This window comes from Thrips palmi, unplaced genomic scaffold (genome assembly GCF_012932325.1).
Source record: "Thrips palmi isolate BJ-2018 unplaced genomic scaffold, TpBJ-2018v1 HiC_scaffold_18, whole genome shotgun sequence".
Taxonomy (NCBI): domain Eukaryota; kingdom Metazoa; phylum Arthropoda; class Insecta; order Thysanoptera; family Thripidae; genus Thrips; species Thrips palmi.
This window is the reverse complement of record NW_023144627.1, coordinates 12,616,858-12,638,386: the sequence shown is the minus strand read 5'-3', so window position 1 is coordinate 12,638,386 and position 21,529 is coordinate 12,616,858. Positions and strand designations below refer to the sequence as shown.

The following is a 21,529-nucleotide window of genomic DNA, read 5'->3' as shown; positions in this document are numbered from 1 at the left end:
ATATTTTTTTTCAAATGATTTATTCACGTAACTTTGTTCTTTTAACAAAGAAGGAGCGCCGGAAAAATGTTTGACATTCACGGTTGGTAAACTTGATTGGTTGCCGGTGCCGACTGCGCAGCGCGGTAATGGAGGGAAAACTAAACAGGTTCCGACAGGTCTTGAGGTTTGATCAAGGGATCATTGTTTCTTGCTTTAAAAGACGAAGACATTGCTGAAAATGGAACGATCGATTGGTTATTGTCTACTGAAAATTGAAAAGTATTCGGCCTCTGAGGAAACCGAAAGTCTGGTGAAGAGTCTTTGCTGTCTGTGTGCACTTTTAAGAGTGGAAACGTGTTCATTAGAGGTACTGAAGGAGATAGTCAGTAGGTTAATGGCTGTACTTATGGCTCATGAAAATGTGGAAGTTGTCAAAAGTGCTCTGTCTATAATCAGTGAACTGACAGAGGACGCCAGCCTGCCATCGGTTTGTACATTTCCTCTTCTTTTTTACATGCGTATGTAAGCTCAACATTTTTAACAGTTGATTAGTGGAGGTCCAAACTACACTCATAAGATCTCCCTCAATCCACTCCTTTACTTTACTTGACAAAGCCTTCTGCAGCAAGTCTCTGTATTTGCATGTGATCGTAGTGCTTTGATTTATTTTCCAGTCTGTGCCCTTTCTTTAATTTTATTCCTTAGACAAATTCTCCTGGAGCATTCTTTTATTTTCAGGACATAATCTTGGCATTGATGTATCAAGTGAAAAGCTTGTTGAATTCTGGTGGAGTTAAATTGACTGTTGTCTGTGAGTTGCTGACATACTTGACCAATGAGAAGACCATACAGATGCTTTGCTCTTCAGGTTGCCTATGTTCCATTCTTACTATTTTCAGCAACATTGACTCATTTGAGGTAAGGATCCTTTCACTAGATAAATGAATCCAACAGTATGTCAATTTATTTTTACAATTGAATTCTGCACAGATTCCTTTGAAGGAAATAAATTGGATTGTAAATTGCATAGTATGTGCAATATCAGCTGAGACAAGGATGATGATTGGGGAAAAAGTTATTCCCAAAGTAATCTTCAATACACATGAGTATTTTTCTGATCACATTTTCTTTAGGAAATATTTCCAGAGTTTCAAATATTTTAAATTGTTTAGGTTGTTAATTTTCTAAATATTTGGCTGATTGATTATGATGCTGATGCTACCATGACCCCTATTCTAAAAGAATTACTGTTCTTGTGCCGATGTGTAACATCTCGATTTGCAGAAGGTCAAAACCTTTTTGTTCGAAATGGGGGTCTTCAATCTCTCATCTGGTGATTTTATTTCTTCCTGTCATTTCCATTTTCTCCTGCATTGAAACTCAGTAAGTAATACTTTTGCCTTCTGAAAACAAATTATTTCAGTGCCCTGAAAAGAACTCATAAAATGGAAGAGCACTTGGAAAATGTTGTGCAGACCAGAAATTGTCTGCACTTGGACTCTTCGCCAACATTGTTTTCCAGTCTAGTGATGCTTATGGATGTGGTAGTTACTCACAACAGCAAAGCTTGCCAGATGGCTGACATACTTCATGCAACAGGCATCCTGCAACACTATCTCGACATTGCCCCAGAAGTCAGTATTCCATTTACAAAACGTTGTTTGATAAATGTCCATCCTCCTAATTCTCATCTTCATTAATTAATTTGGTAGGATCAGCAATTGTCTTTAGTTGTGACGATAGTGCATATTCTGGAAGCAGACATAAGAACTCCTAGTCCATCTTTGATAAACAAAATGTGTCACATAGTTAAAAAGAGAGGTTGTGCCGAGGATGTTTTCAGATTCCTAAAGAGTAGACAGCATGTTGAGAGGAATCCTAGGGGGAAATGTAATGCAAAACCAAGCCTTAAACAAAGTTACCTCATAAAATTTATGATGTCCCTACATGATGTCTGTTCTATGTTGAAGGTACACCTCATCCAAGAAAGAGTCTCGCTTTGAAGACACGTCTCGCAGCCGACAAGACAAACAGTCCCACCCACCATCAGTCACCATCAAAGAAAAGTAATCAGAAGGTTGAAAAGGTCCTCAGAATCAAAGGTAAAAAAGGCATGGAGTGACTGCATCAAATTAGCTCCACACATTATAGCATTACAGCCTTGCTCTTTTTTAGGTACTCCCCATCCAAACAAGGCTTTGCAGCTTAAGAAGCCCCTGAAAAGGCTTGAAAACTCTGTTTCTGACTTAAATACAAAAAAATTAAATTCATCTCCAGATGAAAAACTTCAGTCTTCAACTCATGCATCACAAGTAAATTTGTGTTTGGAGTGCAATCACTTACAAGTGGCTCCAAAGCCTACAAAGCCTAAGAAATATGTAAGTGTATCAATGATGATAGTGCTTTGATTTTTGTCCATGTTTCTGTTTGGGTAGTATTTTCTAAACACGTGTATTTCCCTCAGTTTTTCAGCCATTCAGATCTGTTACTTTTGATGCATTGTATTCAAGTCCATGGAGTAAATATGGATGTGTGTAAAATACTTATCATATTTGATTTTAATTTTGAAGTTGAACAGCTGTTAAGTCCCAGTATCTCTTTTGCAGAACGTTCGTCGCGTATATCCAGTGCATCAAGAATTAACTCCTGGAGAACTCTACGCTCTATGGCGAGCTTTATGGCCAAAAAAGAAATTGCGAAGATTGTTTTGAATAGATAAATAAATTTGTAACATGCTAATTTCTCCGTTCTATAATGGACGTACAATAAATAATTTGAATAAGTACATATTTCCTCATAAAGTAGTGTCAAATTAGTTGTTCAACCCCCAACCGTATTCAAACGTACCGCTGAAACGGGATAAACCTAGTCTGAAAATCCCTTCTACACCTCATGCATCCAGAATATGCTCGATAACTTTTCACTTATGTACTGTCGGTGTTTTATCATACCAAAACATCACACTTACTTTCTGTTTCTACGTCAGAATAAGTTATTTTGATGATCTTAATAGGGAGTTTTTGTTCATCAAACAATCATGTTGGTGCGACTGATATGTGATGCAGCAGAGACAAAATGGCTGAGAAAATTAACCGTTTTATGTGATTTGTTGTGAAAAACTGGACTTTACATGCATCAGGGAGGATGTGAAACGCCATTTCTTGTGAATGAGGTAAGCAACTGTTCTGTGTGTTCAATTTAGCCACGTTGAGGCCGCAAACTTGGGACCGGAGTTCATGTACCCCGCGGATCGAAATGGGTGGTTTCAGGCTTGGGCTCGGGCTCTAAACAAACATTGGGAAAGAAAGCCAGACTCAAGTTTTGGGCGTACCGTTCTCGATGCTCTCTTCACGCGCTTCCCGTCACTCTATTTTGCTCTCGGTGCTTTCCTAATTTAGTTCGTTGTAAATTTCTATCGCTCCTAGACGCAAAAATAGTTCAAAACTCGATGGGAGTATTGCGTCTCCGCACATCCTCTGACCTTATTCCCTAGTCGGTTTTGCCGTTTTCTTAATCCACGGTGGACTAAATGAGTATCTTCGGTCCGAAATTCGTCTTGCTTTTTTAACGTTGATTTATTTATTTGACATTTCAACAGAGCCTCTCGGCTTCCTTCAATTTTCTGACAATCCTTGGAGTTCATTGTTTGTATAGTGAGGAGGTTATGTTCACAGTTCTGTTGATGACACCCTAGTGATACGTAGGAGCATCTTTTTAAAATGTAGTAATGCGGTAGTGAGAGGTTGCTAACCTTTTTAAATGGAGTGCTTTCCTTTAACTTCTATCAATATTGCATAGCAAGATGAATATTTGTTTTTATATAATGCTTGTGCCTGGTTAGTTGAGAACTCTGTCATTTTCTCTCTTGAATCGAACACCTTGCTAGTCTCTTTTATTCTTAACCAGTGTTGTTTTATTTGTTTCAGATTGAGTAATTTACGATGCTTGAGGGGCATGAGAGTCGCTCATGCAACTGAACTCTCTGAAGGTGGTGTCAGACCACTTAGTGGAGCGTCTGAGATTAGATGGTCGTGATCAAGTCAAGGATCCGGCTTCTACCCCCGGTCATATTGTCTTGAAAGAAGAGCCTGACGAGGGTGAAGAGCTGCGTCAGTCTTTATATCACTCTCTGCAGTCTAAAGTGGATCTCAACATGAACAGCAATAATTTCATGTATCGGACAATGTTCCTGCTGAGTGATAGTCTACAGCCAAACACTCCACAACATAATAGACCAATTGTGTCTACAGCTAAAAAGGCTCCTACTTCTTATAGCAATGTGTGCGACAAAGGGTGCCAATGTGAGGGACCCAACTCCCTCTTTTGTGGAAGTGCTAATCCTCTCATGTTTTCGAATCCCGAGGGGGCCAAGACTAGTAATAGCATAAACCCAAAACACCTCATGTCATCGTATGGGCCAATTCAAATTTCAGCAAATGATGAGAACGACTTTTCCCTAAAGAAGAATGTTGCTACCCTGATAACCCCCCCAACATTGAATTCTGTGACTCCGTCTCATCCTCCTGGAAATTCTAGTGACATGCACAACCCAGTTGCAAATTCCCCTTCAAGTGATAAAGTTGCGAAGGAACGGCCTCACACATGTGAAGATTGTGGAAAAACATTCCTTCTTAAACACCACCTTGTGACCCATGCTAGAGTTCATTCTGGTGAAAGACCTCATGCCTGCCCCCATTGTGGGAAAAGTTTTGCTCACAAGCACTGTCTCAGGTAAGATAAAAATAGTTTGTGGCCCAATTAGACATAATGTCAGCCAGGGAGAAAAGTAAATCTGGAAACCTTTGGTTACAGTACTCATCTACTGCTGCACACTTCCGAGCGACCTTACACCTGCCAAGAATGTAACAAATCCTTCACACTGAAGCATCATTTGGTGACTCATGCTCGAGTTCACAGTAGGGATCGTCCATTTGTTTGTCAAGAATGTGGGCGCACATTTCCACAGAAGAGGCATCTTGTAACCCATGGGAAGTTTCACTCTGGTGAGAGACCATTTGTGTGCCCAGAGTGTGGTGAATCATTTTCACAGGAGGAACATCTCATCATGCACTCAAGGTAATCTTGCTTTTCATTCTGGTTTAACTTTTAGGATGGGTGGGCGATAGCTTGCAAACTGCAGCATGTTTGGTTTCCAAATTTTCAACTCAATATTTTTAATTTCAGATTTCATGGAGGCCAGCGTCCCTACAGTTGCCAAGATTGTGGTGTATCTTTTGCTCGGAAATTTGAACTAGTGAACCATGGACGTATCCATGGCAGAGTTCCCCATTCATGTGCAGTTTGTGGAAAAGAATTCCTTCAAAAACGCACATTATTGGCTCATTCTCGTTTACACACGGCTTCTGAAGAAACGGAACATCCCTACTCTTGCATTCACTGTGGAGAAGCATTCACCGCTAAATCTGCTCTGGCAGCTCACACCTGTGGAGACAAAGAGAAGAACTTTGTTTGTCGGTAAGTGTGTTTATCTTTCTTACCATAGCTATGAAACCTTTCCACATACCAGCAAAAATAAAGAAATGATGAAGGAAAACCCAGCTGCTTTTGTTATCAGGAGTTTTCTTGACAAACAGTGAAATTCATTTTTCTTTTTTGCAGAGAATGTGGCAATGGTTTTTCAAGTCGAGAGGGTCTGTCCTTACACTTGAGATTGCACGCGGGTGATCGAAGTTTTGTGACTGACTTGTGCAGCTTGGCGGCTGCGTTCCAGCACCAACAGCCGGGATTGACCCAGTTGTTCAGTCCTGGTCAGGGAGGCTCAGGAGCAAACCAAGGATCAGGCCCTCAGGGCCAGCCGGGTCACGCGCAACCCCAGGGCAGCCAGTCGCAAACCCCTTCCCAGTCCCAGACCCCGCAACCGCAGGGAGCGCCGCCAACCCAGTCTCAGGCCCCGCATGCCGGGCACGTGCACAACCACGGTGTGCATGGACACGGCAATCATCACATGAAGGTAAACTTTGCCACCATTTCACACATTGTTCCCATGTATTATTTTGTCCTGACAAATTTGTTTTTCAATTTCAGGGTGGGAGACCAAACCATTTGCATAGTCACAGTGGAATTGTCCCCAAGCCCAAGCCACATGTGTGTCAAGATTGTGGTCGAGCGTTCACTCAAAAGCATGGACTCTTGCAGCACAATAAGAGATACACTAATGGTGGTTGTGAAATTCGTCGGTTTGCTTGCGACAAGTGTGGGAAAGCTTTCCTTCAAAAGAATCACTTGGTGCTGCATGAACGGCAACACTTAGAACCTCACCAAAGAAGTGCTGGAGGGCAAGCTGCTGCTCAGGCCCAGGCTCAAGCAGCTCAGGTTCAGGTTCAGCAACAAAATCCCCCCCACGGCAATCTTTCCCAGCCGACTCAACCCCAGCAGCAACAGCAGCAGCCACAGCAGCAACCCCCAACTCAAAATCACCAGCAGCAACCGCACCCTCAGGCAGCTGGCGGCGAGCGCCACTACATGGATCACAGCCAAGCATCTGTGATTGAGCTGGTGGAACACAAAGCATTTGTTCATCCTTTGCAGCAGCAGTAGTAAGGGTTCATTTCATGTCTTGATTGTGCCATTACAGTGAGTCAAAGTCAAAACATAATATTACTGTATATCTGTATCTATCCATTACATGTTATTTTCCAGTGCTCTTTACTATTTATCAAACCGCTGATTAATATTTTGATGTATGTTATTTACTTTTCTCTTTGTTACTTGGCTTGATTTTCTCTCTTTCAAGTTCAAGTGCAGTACAAATTTTATTACTAAACATTGGTGTGTATTGTCAGCGTACTCGCCCGTTTCCCTAGTACAAAGTGAACTGAATGAGCACATTTGTCTGGTTGGAACATGTTACCACTTGCTTGATTGTTGCATCTAACCGTACATTTAAAAGAAAATGATTTATCATTCTGTTATTGATTTTATACTTTTTAAGTTGTAAATTTCTTTTTGTCAAATTTATTTAAAAGTCTATGTTTTTGTGATGTGTCTGTGCAGTCACAATTGACTTCAACATTTTACTCACATGACTTCTTGTATTCCTTGATTTTCCTTTTGTCTGTGCTCCTGTAGTGTGTTTGAAAAAAATTGCAAACAATCTTTATCCATAGTTTTCTGTAGAATATAATTTATTTATAATATATTTTATCTGCTGTCTCACAGCTGTGTTTCTGTGTCAATACGTAAGAACATTGCTGATAACTTCCGCCTTCAATCCAGTTCACCTTTAAGAATGTTTAGTTTCTAGAACTAAGGGAACCGAAGAAAATGCCAGCTCCAATGGACACTTAGATTTGGACTAAATTGTTAAATGCTAGTTTGTGTGTTGAAAAATCCAATGAAAGTAGTTAATGGTATGCTCATGTCTCAGGAACCTATGCAAGGGTGTTCCCTCTGATTTTCTTAGTGAAATTTGTAGAGTGCAATATCCCCCTCATTTTGGAGGTCGTAATAGATTCCTTGTCCGTATGAAAAACAAACTTAGCATTTTAGTGTTTGTGAGCTAAAAAGACCATGGAGCACTACTTTTATGTACTAGAATACATATTTTGGCGGGTTTTTGGTGTTGTATGTCCCATGAATTTTTTTTCTTTGGATAATGGTTTGTGGAAAGTCACAGTGACTGTGGCTAATCTTACGGTTTTGGTAACCATCTGCTCTGTGAAAGGAAAGGGTTTCTCATTTAAGCATATGTTCAAGAACTGTTTATACCCTATCCTTGCCATGAGAATTGGGACCTTCAATGTATGATTAATTCCTCCTCCTCTGCAGTACTTTATTTTTAAAAGAAACATCAAAATAGGTTATCAATGTTAACAGCTTTAAAAGAAATGCGAAATTTGATAAATCTGATGAACTCTAGTGTTTCATGTTTGTGATAATTAGTTTGAGTTTGTTTGGCGTTAATATTTTTTCCTCGAGTTTTCACTTCAGTTTCAAGTGCAATGTACTTAATGTTAATGTGACTTGTCATGAGACTCTTTTGTCAAAATATCCAGTAAGAAATATTATGTATTACTATCTTGTGCATAATGGTCGTTCATTGTCCTTTGATACTTGTGAGTGTTTTTACAGGGGTACAGATACATCTACTTAGCTAATCAAAAAGAAATTTGTGTTGCTGATGAAATGCAAATTAGATGAAGAGGTGACAAATATTATTTCATTTTATTTAAGTGTTGCACAGCTTATTTGCACCTCAGGCAAATCTGCACTTATGAGAAACAGACCAATCATATTGCAACACAAGAGTTGCTTTGTGGGTGTCGACAAGGTTGAACAGTACTTAATTTAGAAGATGCCCTGTTTCTTTGCAGTCAGCGGTATTTTTCAGTTAGAAATTCTCAGTTTTTTTCACATGTGTTTCCCTCATTCTGGCAAATTTAATTTGATCACTGAACTGACACTTTATTTTGTCTTTCCAAAACGTATGCCCTCTTGCCTAGGAGTTAAAATATTGTACAATGTGAGATACAATCAAAACTAATTATAGCTAAGGATCATGAGGAAGTTCAAAACTGAGATTTTATTAATTGGAAATAACGCTTACACACTATCAAAGCAATAGTTTTTAACATGATGCCTTGGATGATCTGGTTATGGCCAAACTGAGTGGGAAAAGTGTTCCCATTTACTGCTACAATGAAGCTGTTTTAAGAAGTTAAGTTTCTTTTCTTCCCCATTCTTTCTGTCTCTGAGGGAAAGTCTGCATAATTTAGACCATATTCAAACCCAACAAGACATGTTAGTTCTTGTAAGAACCCTTAACTCTCTGTTGTTGACTTTGTAAAAGAATTTTCACATAATTTATTAATAAAGTGGCTATTGTAGAAATAATTTAATCCTATATAGCTTTGTTGATCCGTTACAAGCAAATTTTGAACTAGGGTTACTATGTTTTGTCAATTTTAAGAATATTCCTCAAACTTGGAATGGTTTCTTAGCATTTTTGAACCGTGAACTCTTTTTTTTTTTTTTTAAATAAAAAACCTGGTCTGAATTCCTTTTACTGGAAGAGTTAGATTGTTTAGCCTTATTCTGTTTATACATTCTGGCTACATTTATCTACCTGTCTTTTCTGTGCGGATTGATTTGAACTGTTTGCTATTTCTGGTAACAAGACTTAGTGTTTAAGATGTCACAGTATATGAAGCCCTTTTATAGAATTAACTCTGATCTCTATTTTGTTTAGTGGTACCTTTAAGCATTGCTCTAACACAACCATCTTCTGTTTTATCTTTCTTGCCTGCATAAGTAAATCAAAGTTCTGTGACCTAATTGAATGTTAAGATTCGCAATCAATGAAAATTACAAATGTTGATGTTTACTCATCATTATTTAACTTTGGGAAAACTATAGGAAAATTTTACTTTACACTTAATAAATTGCTTCTGGCCTTTGTTGTTACCCTTTGCTGTGCAAATATATGCTTGTTCGCGTGTACCAAGAGTGAAAGGGATTTGTAATAAATTTAGTTTGCAGAACTTAAAGTACTTGCAACATAAGGATTGTTACGTGTCATCCTGCTTCACTTGTGATTCTGTACTGAGCACTTGTGTGTCTGGGAATGTTTGCATTACACTTTTGTAAAATGTAATAATTATTATAAAAAGTTACTAACCTAAATTTTGAGAGAGACTTTATGAGTACATTTGTATAAGCAGTATTGTTTTGTTCGAGGATATTGATGTGCATAAATACACATTTGTAAATACAGATTACATAAGTTATGTTAAAGCATAGGTTTATGAATGTATACATTGTCGAGAAATAGTTTAATACAATAAATATGTGCTATGCCGGTCTTATACTTGATTGCTTTGGCTTTGTCTTCCGTTTCTCCGCCTCAAGAGCAGATTGTGGTCCCATTCGGGCTTCCCCACTGGCAGACTGGCACACGGTACACGCTCCCATTACCGGGTACCCGGTCGATACTCGTCCCGTGACCCATGTGCTTGTCTCTCTCGCACCCCCTACGGAACGGTGGAGCCTGGTGGCACGCCCCATGGGTGCGAGAGAGACGAATGTGCTGGCGCTGCAGCGAGACCGTGCATGCACCAAGCCAACCATGCACACGGCGCTCGGAGCTGAGCGGAGCGGAGCGTGTCAGAATGGGGTGCGAGACCGGGGATTTCCGCTCAAACGTGCTAAGCATGGCCAAGCAAAACAAAAACATATCAAAAATGGTATTTTATTTAAAAATTGCCTAGCCGCTTTGGCTGCAACATTCAACAAGACAAGGGCATCAGAAAGCCTTCCTCGCACATGTAAAGTTTTTTTTTTTTTTTTTGCCACGGGGGTGCAATCCGGGACGTCCAGCGTCGCTGTGTAAAGCGCAGCCTGTACGAAAATAGGTCAGGCTCCAGCGGAAAGTAGGTCAAGGGAGATGCAGCTGGGGGCGGCGAGTGCAGCCCAGAGCGCGGGGCCGCGGAGTTTGGGGCGTTGGGGCGGGTGGCTGGAAAAGTGCTGTTCCTGCTGGTCCCAGGACCAGCCCTCCGAGACTGCGAGGGCGCTCGGCCAGGCGGGCCGATGCAGGATGCAGGCTGACACGGGACGGACAAAAACATCGGGACTCCTGGGCTCGTGGCAGGACTGTAGATAGAGCCTAACCTAACCTAACCTCCAATCTGGCGCGGCCTCACTGGAACCTCGTCAAACCGAGCCTCTCGCTCGAAGCCTTCATGGCGCCACTCAGAAGCACCAGCGCCACAAACGCAACGCAGGTGAGCGCCACGGCGCCCCAGGGTACACATCGAGGGGGAGGGGGGGGGGGAGGAACCACCCCCAGCATGTGCACCCTGGCAGCTGGCGCGCGGGCACCTAGCAACAGTGCAGCCCCTGCCTGCTCCGCTCCGCGCTCCGCCTCCGCGACCCTGGCTCGGCCCTGGCTCGGCCCTGGCTGGCGGGGCCGCGGCACGACACTGGTAATGGCACACCAGCGGAGAAAAGGCGAAGTTACATCAAATGGACGTGCGACGTCGCTCGGCCCCGCCAGGCCCCGCCAGGGCCAGGCTGACGTGGGTCTGCGGCAGCGAGGGCCAGCGAGAGTTGAGCCTGACGAGCAAGTGCACCTGTAACCGAATCTGCTGACTGTTGCCATGAAGGGTTGGCTGGCCCGATCACCTCATAACACACAGCACCTTGTCTCAAGTCCAGACACCGGTCTTGGGAGATTCACCCCCGAAAACGTAACTCGAATCCGTGGGTTGCTTTCGGGGGTCGGTTTTCTTTTTCGCCCTTTTCGGAGGGGAATGAAGTAAGTTGATCCCCATCGGGCAGGCTGGAGGCTGTAGTAACGGGTCGCGGACCAAGGTCATGCCTGGACTCTGTACGCGGACACCCCCTCCAGGGAGCCTCACCCCTCGCCTCCCCTCGCCAGCCGAGCCAGCCGAGCCAGCCGAGGAGGTAACAGCTGATGCGATCAATTCGAGCCTGCACGCTCACTCGGCCGTCCCGTCCAGCCAGCCGCCCTTCCCCGCCCCGCCCCGCCCCGCCCCGCCCCGCCCCGCCCCGCCCCGCCTCACCCGCCCAACTTTGTCGCGCACCAGCATTGTTGCGCGTCACAGGTGTTCGTTCGACACCCATTTGCGCCACCGAAAAGGACACCCCAAACACATAGAGATGATTAGGCGAGGAGAACAGGCCCAACCCTTTTTAGGAATACTAAAAGAAGGAAAAAAAATAACCCTTTGACTACTTGAGTGTTTTATTTTCCTGAAAAAACAAAAACAAAAAACAAAAAAACAATCTGACAATGCTGTTGCAGTCGGTGATCACCGTCTCGAGCGTGGCACTGGCACGGTAGCCGAGCAGGTGGGTGGGGCAGTCGGCTAGAGACCTGCCATTATGATGGTACGACGCGGTCACGTGCCGTTTGATGGTTCGATGCTTCAGCTCGCTTCAGCTCGCTTTAGCTCGCTTTAGCTCCGATTGATGGACGTGTCGTCCGACCAGTTAGTTCCATTCACCTGCTCCCCCTCCTTTCTAAGGCGGGTCCCAAAAATACGGCCACATGCTTCAAATTTTTTCTTTTTTTTTTCGCAATGACCAAGGGCTGCAGCCCTGTGGACCTCACCGACCGCACAACACGCAGTCGCTTCGTGCAGCCGGCTGCATAGCTCGGCCGCGGGCAATATACCTGGGGTTTAAATTTAGCACCGATGTACACAAGATTACGGGAGCAGTTGGCCCTCGCGAGGGAAGCTCTTCGCCTCGACCAGTTGAACGGGTTGACCCCGGTGGGGAGGACCGCCGCCAACCACATCCGCCACTTCGATGAATCGAAGGCCCCAAGTCGACTCTGACAGAGACAGAGCTGACAGAGCGCGTGCACTGTGCGCATGGCGGGCACGGCGCGGCCAGACACCAGCCCTGCGTCGCTGCGTCGCCTCAGCCCTTAGCCCTTGGCTCTACGCTAGGTGGGGCGTCGACCCAGCGGCCCAGCCGGCCCAGCCACCACTCCACCTGGGTAGGGCCTGACTGGGCCTGACTGGGCCTGACTGGGTGGGAGCGACGACCCAGGTTCGGGAGCCAGCGCGCCGTGCCCGCGCGCGCTCAGCCTGGCCCTGCACTCAAAAAAGTCGTTCATTGAACCAAGCTATTTCACCAGGAACAAGTGAAAGCACTTGAATGTCCCAAGCAACACATCTTGGTCCAAGACGGACTTCTTTGGGTGTGGTGCACAGGAAGACCGACCAGTAAGAGTTCCTTGGCACCCAACACCTAAAAACGGAGCGCGGAGTGATGAAAATGGACCCCCTCCCCTTCCACATTCCAAAGTGACAAAAGTGCCGAGGGAACCACTCCAGCACGCTGGCCCTCGCAGACATGCGTTCTGTCCTGGATGATTCCAGGGGCGAGAGAGGTCAACGATCGTCGCTGGAAAGGGAAAGAGAGAGAGAAAGACGGGAAGGGGGGACGTTACCCTCAGACATTAGCCCAAGGGGTGGCGCACCCCCCCCCCCTCTCTCTCTCCAGACGACCCTCTCTGCGCTAATTGGGAGTGGGAGACGCCTCCTCGTTTAACTTCGAGCAGAAATAAAAATTTAAAGAAACCAACAGGGGGTTGCTTTTGAACCACCCGGGTGAGCGGCACCGCACCTTGATTTCCGCGAGGGTGGCGGCGAGGCAGAGGGAAGGGGAAAACGGGGGGGGGGCAGTGTTCCGCACGGCGCATTAACCCTCGGCAACGGCGTCCGCGCGTCTGTGTGAGCGCGAACGTGTGTGTGTGTGTGTGTGTGTGTGAGGATGGGTACCTACGCGTCTGTGAATCATGCACCAGCGGCACCAGCCCAATTCGCAAAGAGAAAAAAGAGACGTCATGGGAATCCATGCCTCTCCGCCTCTCGAGTCGTTTCGGGAGGGAACCGCTTCGCCCGCCTCGCCCGGGGGGATCCCGTCCCGTCCCGCCCGGCCCGTCCCGGCCGCGGCGTCCACGGCGCGCCAACGGTACGCCAGGTCAGTGACTGCCGCAGACTCCGCAGACCACAGGCCGCTCCCCCACCTCCAAATTTCTTGAACGAATTTCCAAAAATATAGCAACGGCCCTGTTCCAGTCACCTGCGAGTCTAGCCAGACGATGCGAAGGGCATTGCCCCCCCCCCCTCCCTTCCTCGTTTGACCGGTCCCTGGTCTCTGGCCGCCGCTACCGCCGCGGACCGCCTGGCTTTGTCTGCGGCCATCCACTCGCATCAATGAATATTTTATTCCCTTTATTTTTCAGCGGGAACAAGTTTCGGCGGGGTTATGTCATGCATGGCGGACATGGCGGACGCGTTCGTAAATTATAAAGTTCGAGTCCCGGATTGGATATTTGGGGTAGGTTTGGTAACGCGGCGACGAGACGGACGAGACCTCGCGGACCTTGACGGAAGGTGACCAGGAAGAGGGCGGCGGCAGTGCGATAAGATTAAGCGACACACTCGAATCGCCTGCCGCTTCGATTGGTCGATTGGCTGACGGCTTCGGTCGCCGTTTTGAAACAGTTTGAAGACAAGTACACAGCAGGGGCGGGGACGCTTGGAAGTGGCTCTGACTGTCCCGACAAAGAGAGTGGGGTGGCGGATGACAGCTTGGCCCATCGTCCACTTGGCCATTTAGCCTTTTGGCCATTTGGCCATTTGGCACGGCCCCTGATAGCCCAATACGCCATACTTTTGCCAATTTATGTCGAGGGAGTGGTTGGAGGAGCTTCAACAAAGGGGCTACTTGGCTGCCTACATTCCGGGGGGCTCGCCTCGACTTTGGCTAGCAGTGTGGGTCCGGCCCGGCCCGGCCCGGCACGGCCCGCTACTTCAGAGACACCCTCAACCCTCGCCTCGCCGGCGATGGGGAGCCGATAGCCCCCAAGTATCTGCAGGCCGATTCCGAGCAGCTTTCGTCGCTCTGTCCCTCTCTCTCGCACTCGTGCGGCGTGCCGTAGGGTGCCGTAGGGGTGCGAGAGAGACAGAGCGACGAAGCACCGTTCGGAATGACGCTTTAGCCGCCGTCCCTTACTTCGGATACCCACTCCATCCCCTAACGAGGCTAGCTCCATCTCCCTCGCACTCATTAGGGACTGACAGAGACACATCAGAGAGAGTCATGCACCGAGCCCCCCCCCCCCCCCCCCCCCCCAGCCCGTCTGCCAGGGAGGTTCGTTGCCCCGGGCGGATCAAACCGGCGGAAGGGCTGGGGGAGGCGGGGCAGGAAGGGGGTTGTTCGGCGCGTTCGAAACAAACTTGACCGTTCACGCTGATTAATTCTGGTGTAGTGCCATGTGCCCGGCGGCACGTCCACTGGACCCCAGTGGACCCGTCACGGCTCGAGCACGGCCCGGCGGGCACGCGAGAGGTTTTGCTCACTGGCGCCGACGTCGCGGCACGGCGTCGGGCTGCGGGTTGGGCTGCCCCCTGCAGACTGATTCCGCGAGTCGCTCCGTCTCTCTCGCACCAAGCGGCGCGCCCCATGAGTGCGAGAGAGACAGAGCGACGAATACGACTCTCGGAATCGGTCTGCTGTGCGGGGATCGACGACCTTGCGAATGGCAAGGGAAGGGAACCACCTCCACGGCTGCATGTCACTGTGGGGGTGGGGGGCAAACGGGGCGAACTTCGACATCGGCCACATCATGGCCACATCTTGCTTACAGCCTTACAGCGCCGCGACGAGCCATTACACGACAAAGTTGCCATTGCCCGGGGCGGGGCGGCCCCGGGGCCACATCGGGCAACATCCACGCAGCGCCGCGACCCGCGACGCGACGCGCTTCGGATTCATTCCGTGCCGGAAAAAGGCGGGTTATCGCGAGTGTAGAGAAAAAAGAAAAAGGACAGGCATAAAAAGGAAGGGGCCTCTGTCGTACTCGCCGCACTGCTCGCGAAGCCGCCCCTTTTTTCCGGTGTGCCAGCCGCGGTCGGGACAGTACGCTACGCTAGTACACTGGTCATTGCGTACTTAAAGTTCTGGAGACGTGCAGTCGGGACGGCTGTGGCGTGCCGTGGCGGGGCGTGCCGTGGCGGCTAGGGTCCCCGCGGCGGTGTGCGGTACATGCCCTTATCGTCCGCTCACCTCGAAAAAAAAAGTGAAAAATAAAAACTTTTTCGTCCCTCTAGGTTTCCGAGCCACCTTCAACACCCAACCCATTGTTCTACGATAATGCAACGCACCGTCGCCGCCAGATGGCGCGTCGCACAGTGGGCCAGAAGACCGGTGGAGGTGGACGAAATTCCGGACGCGTTTCGAGCTCCAGAGTCTCTGAACAGGACTCGAGCCGAACGTGTGATCCCACCGGATCCCACCGATGGATTGCTCTCCGAACGAGGAATCCATTGGTGGGGTCACACGTTCGGTTCGAGTCTTGCTTAGCGACTCTGGAGCTCAAAACGCGGGTAAAGTTTTGGCCGCCGGCGCCGTCCGTCTGGCCCACTGTGCGTCGCTGTGCGTGGCTCTGCGTGGCTCGGCAGTGTGGCTCCGGTGGTCGCGCAGGGGTCGCGGGTCGCGGGGTCAACCAGCTACTCGATGCAACATTGGCGATTAATTTTTTTGGCGGCCGTTTGTCTTCGAGTGCGGCGGGCACGCTTCGGCCGCGCCGCCACGCCTCAGGCGGCCGCGCTGGAGGCAAGCCGAGGGAAGCGGCAAGTGGCCGAGGGGCAGGGGGCTCGCACTCCGCGCACTTGGGGCACCTGTTGGGGTTCTTGGACAGTCCGCCGATTCAGAGGAGTGGTCCGCCGCTCTGTCTCTCTCGCACTCGCGTGGCGTCCCGGCTGGGTGCGAGAGAGACAGAGCGACGCAGGTGCGGCCGGGCCGGGCGGGGCGGCAGGTGCGTGGTGGACCTCGTCCTGCCGGAGGCGGCTCGACAGCTCGGCCGCCGGGCGCAGCCGGGCGCCTGACGGACTCGGGGTAGGCCGCCGCGACGCAGCCGTGTCCAGCGGGACGGCCTACCCGGCGTCTCGCCGTGCTGCGCGGTGCTGCAGGGTTCCCAGTGTGGCCGCACACGGACTCCAAAGTCAAAAGGGTGTTGCCAACCTCAGCCTGTCTACGGGACAGTATCTGGCTACGCTTCGCTCTCGAGCGGGTTGAGGTTTTTTCGACGAAGGTTTTCTTCCACCCACCTATGTGGCAACACTGGGGCCTCTTTTCACCGGGAGTCTTGGACAATGTCATTTAACCCGGGCCACTTCGGCTTGGGCACGGCGCACGCTGGCGCACGCGTTGCCAAGGCGGTGCGTTCGAAAGTGAGAGTCAGCTATCCGCCAAAGTCGACAAAGCCGCCAAAGCCATCGCCAAAGGCCAATGCCGACCTAGTTCAAGTTCGCCGTCAAAGTTCTATTATTTAATTCGCGCCGTTTTGAAAGGTCGCTAACCCAGGCCGGCCTGCCTGCCTGCCTCACTGTACAGTAGGCCCCCTCCCCCTCCGCGCCGCGCCTCCCCGCGCCTCCCCGCGTCCTTGAGACGAGTCAGCGCTCTCAAGGTGCGAGTGTGTTTTTCGGGCAAGTGCGAGCGGAGCGCGGAGCCACGGCGGAGCCACTGCAAAGCACGGCGCGACTTGCAGTGCACCGGCTGCCGTCGAACCGAACCGAACCGGCCGAACCGAACTTTCGGCTTGCGCCCGGCGAGGCATATAGGCTTCGTCGCTCTGTCTCTCTCGCACTCGCGGCTCGGTCTACAGGAGGTGTATAGGACGCGACCCGGCGGCTTGTCTGGGCCGACGACGGTGTTTGTCAACATTGTGCCATGTGCCTCTCACACACAGACAGACACACACACAGACAGCGCGCACACAGAGGGAAGTCTATCTGCCCAACTCACACACCAAGCCAGACGCGCATCTACACGTACATACGCATCTATGCCCACGCACGTGCACACACAAACATGCGCGCGCACAGTGTGACAGTTATACGTACCTGGCCGCTCAGGCGTGCTATCCACGATAGGCGGCGGCGATAGGAGGGACGCGGCACGGCCGCCGAAACTACCCACCAAAGTAAAAAATAAAACGAGATGGGAGGAAACTGCAGTTTCTCTCCGCGATGCACACGCCATTGCTGGCGGCCAATGCGCGCAGACGACTGCCAAGGAAATTATCACTAAATTAAATTGGACGACGGACTTGGCGGAAGACGGTCGTTTGTGTGTACGTGTGAAAGTGTGTCCTGCAAAGTGTGCGTGCGTGTGTGAGTGTGTGTGTGTGCGCGTGTGTGCGTGTAAGTGTGAAAAGGAAGTGAAGTGACGCCGCGCGTGCGTGTGTGTGTGTGTGTGTGTGTGTGTGTGTGTGTGTGTGTGTGTGTGTGTGTGTGTGTGTGTGTGTGTGTGTGTGTGTGTGTGTGTGGTCGTGTCACGCACCATCGTTGGCGTTTTTCGAACCCCACTCGTTGACTTCAAATTTGCATTGCTAGTAACACCAAGCCACAATAAAACACGAGGTGTTTAAAAAGGCCTCTGTGGGGCTCGACCCCGTCGGACCCTCGGCGAGGGTGGCCGACGGTTCTGCTGCAGCGACACTGTGCCCCCCGGCTGCCTGCCTGGCCTGCCTGGCGGTCCTTAGTCACAGCGTCGCCGCCGCCTCCAAGAAGATGCATCTTGAGCCCGTGACAGCGCCGTCAGACGCGGCGTGGCGTGGCGGGGAGGGGGAGGGAAAAGGGGGGGGGGGCAGAGGGGCGCAGTGCGGTCACCGGACCGGCGGTCGTGGCCACCGGAGTGGGCGCGCAACCCGCTGCGCGGACCGCCACGCCGCCACGGGTAGAGGCGGGGCGGGGGGCGGGGCGGGGCGGGGCGGGGCGGGGCGGGGCGGGGAGGGGCGCGAGAGCGTCGGCCGGGCTGGGCCAGGACAGGCGGTGCTCTTCGCTCCTCGCTGCGCAGTGGGCTTCAAGCGCAGCCCTGGCTGTCCTGGCTGCCCGTGTGGCAGTCAGAACCGTGGCAAGGGAAACAACTTGAAAATCGCTCCGAACCCTTTTCAAATTCACTCCAACAAACAAAGTTTGCTACACCAATAGACCAATAACTCAGCGAAAGGCATTCAAAGAACGAATTCCGCATTGACATCCTGCGTCCTGCTGGCCCTTTCGATCTTGACCGTGGCGACGGGGTCACGGCCTCTCCATCCATTGCTCCATATGAGACACCTGACGAGGGGAAACATACCCGAAATCAAAAGGTCGTTCACGGCGTTTCCCAGCAGGTTCTGCATAAATTATGCAAAATTCGCAATGACACATTCAATGCGAAAAAGGTGGCAGTTAATATTTTTCCGCGGTTCAAAAGGCTGTACGAGAAACTATGCCAGGAGGTCGTGGTGGAGGTAAAGTCCAAGGGCGGGGAGGACAGAGCACGCCTTCCGAGGTGATTGGAGTTCGCCGCTCGCTTGACAGGTAGTTGGTGGGGTGTCATAACCACCTAGTGTAGTGCGCTAGCGCCGGACCCGCCATGCGTGTAATGTCTGTGTGTGTGTGTGGTGTGTGTGTGTGTGTGTGTGTGTGTGGGTGGGTGTGGGTGCACCGCAATGGGGTGCCATTCCGCACGGAATCTATCTCCCTCTCACTCACACACGTGCACGCGCGTAACACAACGTGGGAACGGGGATACGCCGCTGAGATTCCAGCAATGAGGCACGGACACGAACGCCGCTGACGTTCCACTAGCCGAATACACGACCCAAATATGCAGCCCGCCCGGGGCGCGCATTCGAGGATTTCGGGTGAAATTGGGGGGGGGGCTGGGACAGTATGGGAGGAGAGGATCCGGTCAATTTCCTGCCCACGCGAAAGAGGGTCGAATTTGGGATTGGGGACTCGTTCCAGGTCAAAGAGAGGGGGAGAGGTAATGGAGGGGGGAGGGGGGTTCTGATTGCCATTACCCAGTCCTTAACGGTACAGCCAATGCCGCGATTGCCGAAATTGCCGTGGCGTGGCCGTGCTGGCCGCCGGCACCGGGACGGCACCGGGACGAGATTGGACGGGCACATGTCACGTGGGCCGCGAGGCGACCGTACGTTGTGTGCCGAGCGTGATGGGTCGGCAATGATGGGCACCCTAGCTCTGCCGAAGAACTGACTGAGTGGCTGAAGCGTTTCCAGAGGACTTGTCAAATGCGAATTGCCTGCCTACTCACTCGCAGGCCACAGTGGGCCAGAAGACCGGCGCAGGCGGCCAAAATTCTAGACGCGTTTTGAGCTCCAGAGTCGCTAAGTGGGGCTCGAACCCAACGTATGACCCCACCAATGGATTGCTCCCCGAACGAGGAATCCATTGGTGGGGTCACACGTCCGGTTCGAGTCCCATTAGTGACTCTGGAGCTCAAAACGCGTCTAGCGTTTTGGCCGCCTCCACCGGCCTTCTGGCAAATCCACTGCAGGCGCCTGAGTGGCGCTTTTCATGCTCACTGCCGCGTCGGTAGAAAGCTAATGCGTACAAACTCGGTAAAAGCAGCCGGCATGGATTGGGACACGGCTCGACACGCCGCCGGTGCGTTGTACTTACGTCGCCGCCCCGCCCCGCCCCGCCCGGCCGTCGTCGGCTAAACATTTACGATGCTCGGTTGCGAAACACGCATACACACACACAGACGCAATGTAAATGTCGTCACTTTATGACGGCGGCTGGCCTGGTCATCCGGAAGTACCGCCACTGGAAATGCGTGTCGTGCTTCATTACCTCGGCCTCCACCGCCACCATCGCGCGCCACGCCTCCGGCCGGGCCTCCGGGCACTCTCTGTCTCCGCACCGCGAGGGAACGCCCCGCGGTGCGACAGAGCGAATCAGTCTGCTGTGGGTGAGTCAGAAACCTGTGTCCCAAAATCATTTCGAAACAATAAAAATTAAAACGAACGTGGTCGATGCTAATTGTTGAATTCGGGTGCCTTAAACTTTATTGTGTGTCAGCGCGTCCGCAGCAAGGCGGTGACGCGAGGAAGGTGGCCGGTCGCGGAGGGGAGATGTAGGCAACGGTCAGGCCGTCGCGTTCGCCGTGTCCGCGAGGACAGTATGAGACAGCGGCAGGACCGTCGCCCCGAACTTGGCGTGGTGCGGCGTGGTGCGGCGTGGCGCGGCGCGGCGCGGCGGTTGAGGGACCTCGCGGACGTTTGTTTTGATGCCGGCCGCGCGACGCGCCGCGCTTCCCGTTTACTAACAGCCCAGGCTTTGTCGCCCACCAAAGACGCCGCCGCCACGCCGCCACACTGCCACGCCGCCACGCCGCCCAGACGACGGCGACCCCGCCGCCCCGGGCCGCCGTACCCAGGACCCCGGGGCCCCGGGACTCTATGGCTCACGCCCGGCCCGGCCGTCTACCAGCCGTCTGCCGCACCTGCGTCACACTCCCAGGCAGGCAGGCAGGTAGCCAGGCAGCGCGGCGAACGCAACGGTCCGCTAGAAAACACTACACTGCTTGGCTGGCGCTGGCTGGCGGTGCGCCCAAGCCGCGTTTCGAACGCGAGGTGGGCAAGGTGAAGGCCGGCCTGGATCCCTGCACTAACGCCGCGGACGCCGCCAACGCCCGCACTACACACTGCATTATGCACAAGTGCTCCACTTCCGGACGCGTCCCTCCCCGGCCTTCCGAACGCCGCCGTCGTCGCGTCTCTCTCGCACTCGCGGGGGAAGGGCGAGAGGGAGAGAGACGGAGAGCCGCCGTTTGGAGGACGGCCCGCCCTGCCACCCTGCCGCCCTGCACGTCCCAGCCGATAAGCGGGTTGGGCTGCACCGGCTGCAGACCGATTCCGTCGCTCTGTCTCCCTCGCTCCTGCAGGGACGCCCCTTGAGCGCGAGAGGGACTGCTGCACCGATAGGGGGCGCGGCGCGCGGCGCGGTGCACGTGACGGGCACGGTGGCTCCCTGCACTGCGAGGCACTGCGAGGCACTGCGCCGCCAAGCCGCGAAACGACACGAGAAAAACACAGACAAACGGAACCAAATAAAAACTCAGAACGACGCGCACAAGTTTTGTGTGTCGTGTTGACTAGAGCGTGTGTGTGTGTCGGGCCAGTGTACAAGTACACACACTGTAGTAGTACACTGTCGCGCCGTCACGCGCGCTCGCAGCGGATTCGTTCTTG

The 21,529-nt window shown here is 51.1% G+C and overlaps 2 protein-coding genes across 4 annotated transcripts; both read left to right on the top strand.

Moving 5' to 3' along the window:
- Positions 1-139: 139 nt before the first annotated feature.
- On the top strand, positions 140-2,772 carry LOC117645054. Its single transcript, XM_034384949.1, has 10 exons — positions 140-469; positions 721-900; positions 973-1,068; positions 1,155-1,315; positions 1,406-1,616; positions 1,695-1,872; positions 1,953-2,084; positions 2,158-2,360; positions 2,447-2,512; positions 2,589-2,772. Exons 1-10 carry the CDS (start codon positions 221-223, stop codon positions 2,691-2,693), a joined length of 1,581 nt encoding a protein of 526 aa, XP_034240840.1. The 5' UTR covers positions 140-220; the 3' UTR covers positions 2,694-2,772.
- Positions 2,773-3,021: 249 nt separating this feature from the next.
- On the top strand, positions 3,022-9,808 carry LOC117644592 (putative zinc finger protein 286B). 3 transcript variants are annotated; one of them, XM_034384172.1, is made up of 6 exons: positions 3,022-3,154; positions 3,909-4,713; positions 4,795-5,058; positions 5,167-5,457; positions 5,695-5,953; positions 6,028-9,808. In XM_034384172.1, the coding sequence occupies exons 2-6, from the start codon at positions 3,950-3,952 to the stop codon at positions 6,538-6,540; spliced, it is 2,091 nt and encodes a 696-aa protein (XP_034240063.1). In that variant the 5' UTR covers positions 3,022-3,154; positions 3,909-3,949; the 3' UTR covers positions 6,541-9,808. The 3 variants fall into 3 exon arrangements, with proteins under 3 accessions (XP_034240063.1, XP_034240060.1, XP_034240062.1); XM_034384169.1 differs by having other exon boundaries at positions 5,602-5,953; XM_034384171.1 differs by lacking the exon at positions 3,022-3,154 and adding an exon at positions 3,256-3,818 and having other exon boundaries at positions 5,602-5,953.
- The last annotated feature ends 11,721 nt before the right edge of the window (positions 9,809-21,529 follow it).

Excerpts from the sequence above, each read along its gene's own strand:
- LOC117645054 (XM_034384949.1), top strand. The coding sequence starts at position 221 with ATGGAACGATCGATTGGTTATTGTCTACTGAAAATTGAAAAGTATTCG. Across the intron at positions 1,617-1,694 it reads ATCTCGACATTGCCCCAGAA|GATCAGCAATTGTCTTTAGT; the intron begins GTCAGTATTCCA and ends TTAATTTGGTAG. Across the intron at positions 2,361-2,446 it reads CTACAAAGCCTAAGAAATAT|TTTTTCAGCCATTCAGATCT; the intron begins GTAAGTGTATCA and ends TATTTCCCTCAG.
- LOC117644592 (XM_034384169.1), top strand. The coding sequence starts at position 3,950 with ATGCAACTGAACTCTCTGAAGGTGGTGTCAGACCACTTAGTGGAGCGT. Across the intron at positions 4,714-4,794 it reads GCTCACAAGCACTGTCTCAG|TACTCATCTACTGCTGCACA; the intron begins GTAAGATAAAAA and ends CTTTGGTTACAG. Across the intron at positions 5,954-6,027 it reads ACGGCAATCATCACATGAAG|GGTGGGAGACCAAACCATTT; the intron begins GTAAACTTTGCC and ends TTTCAATTTCAG.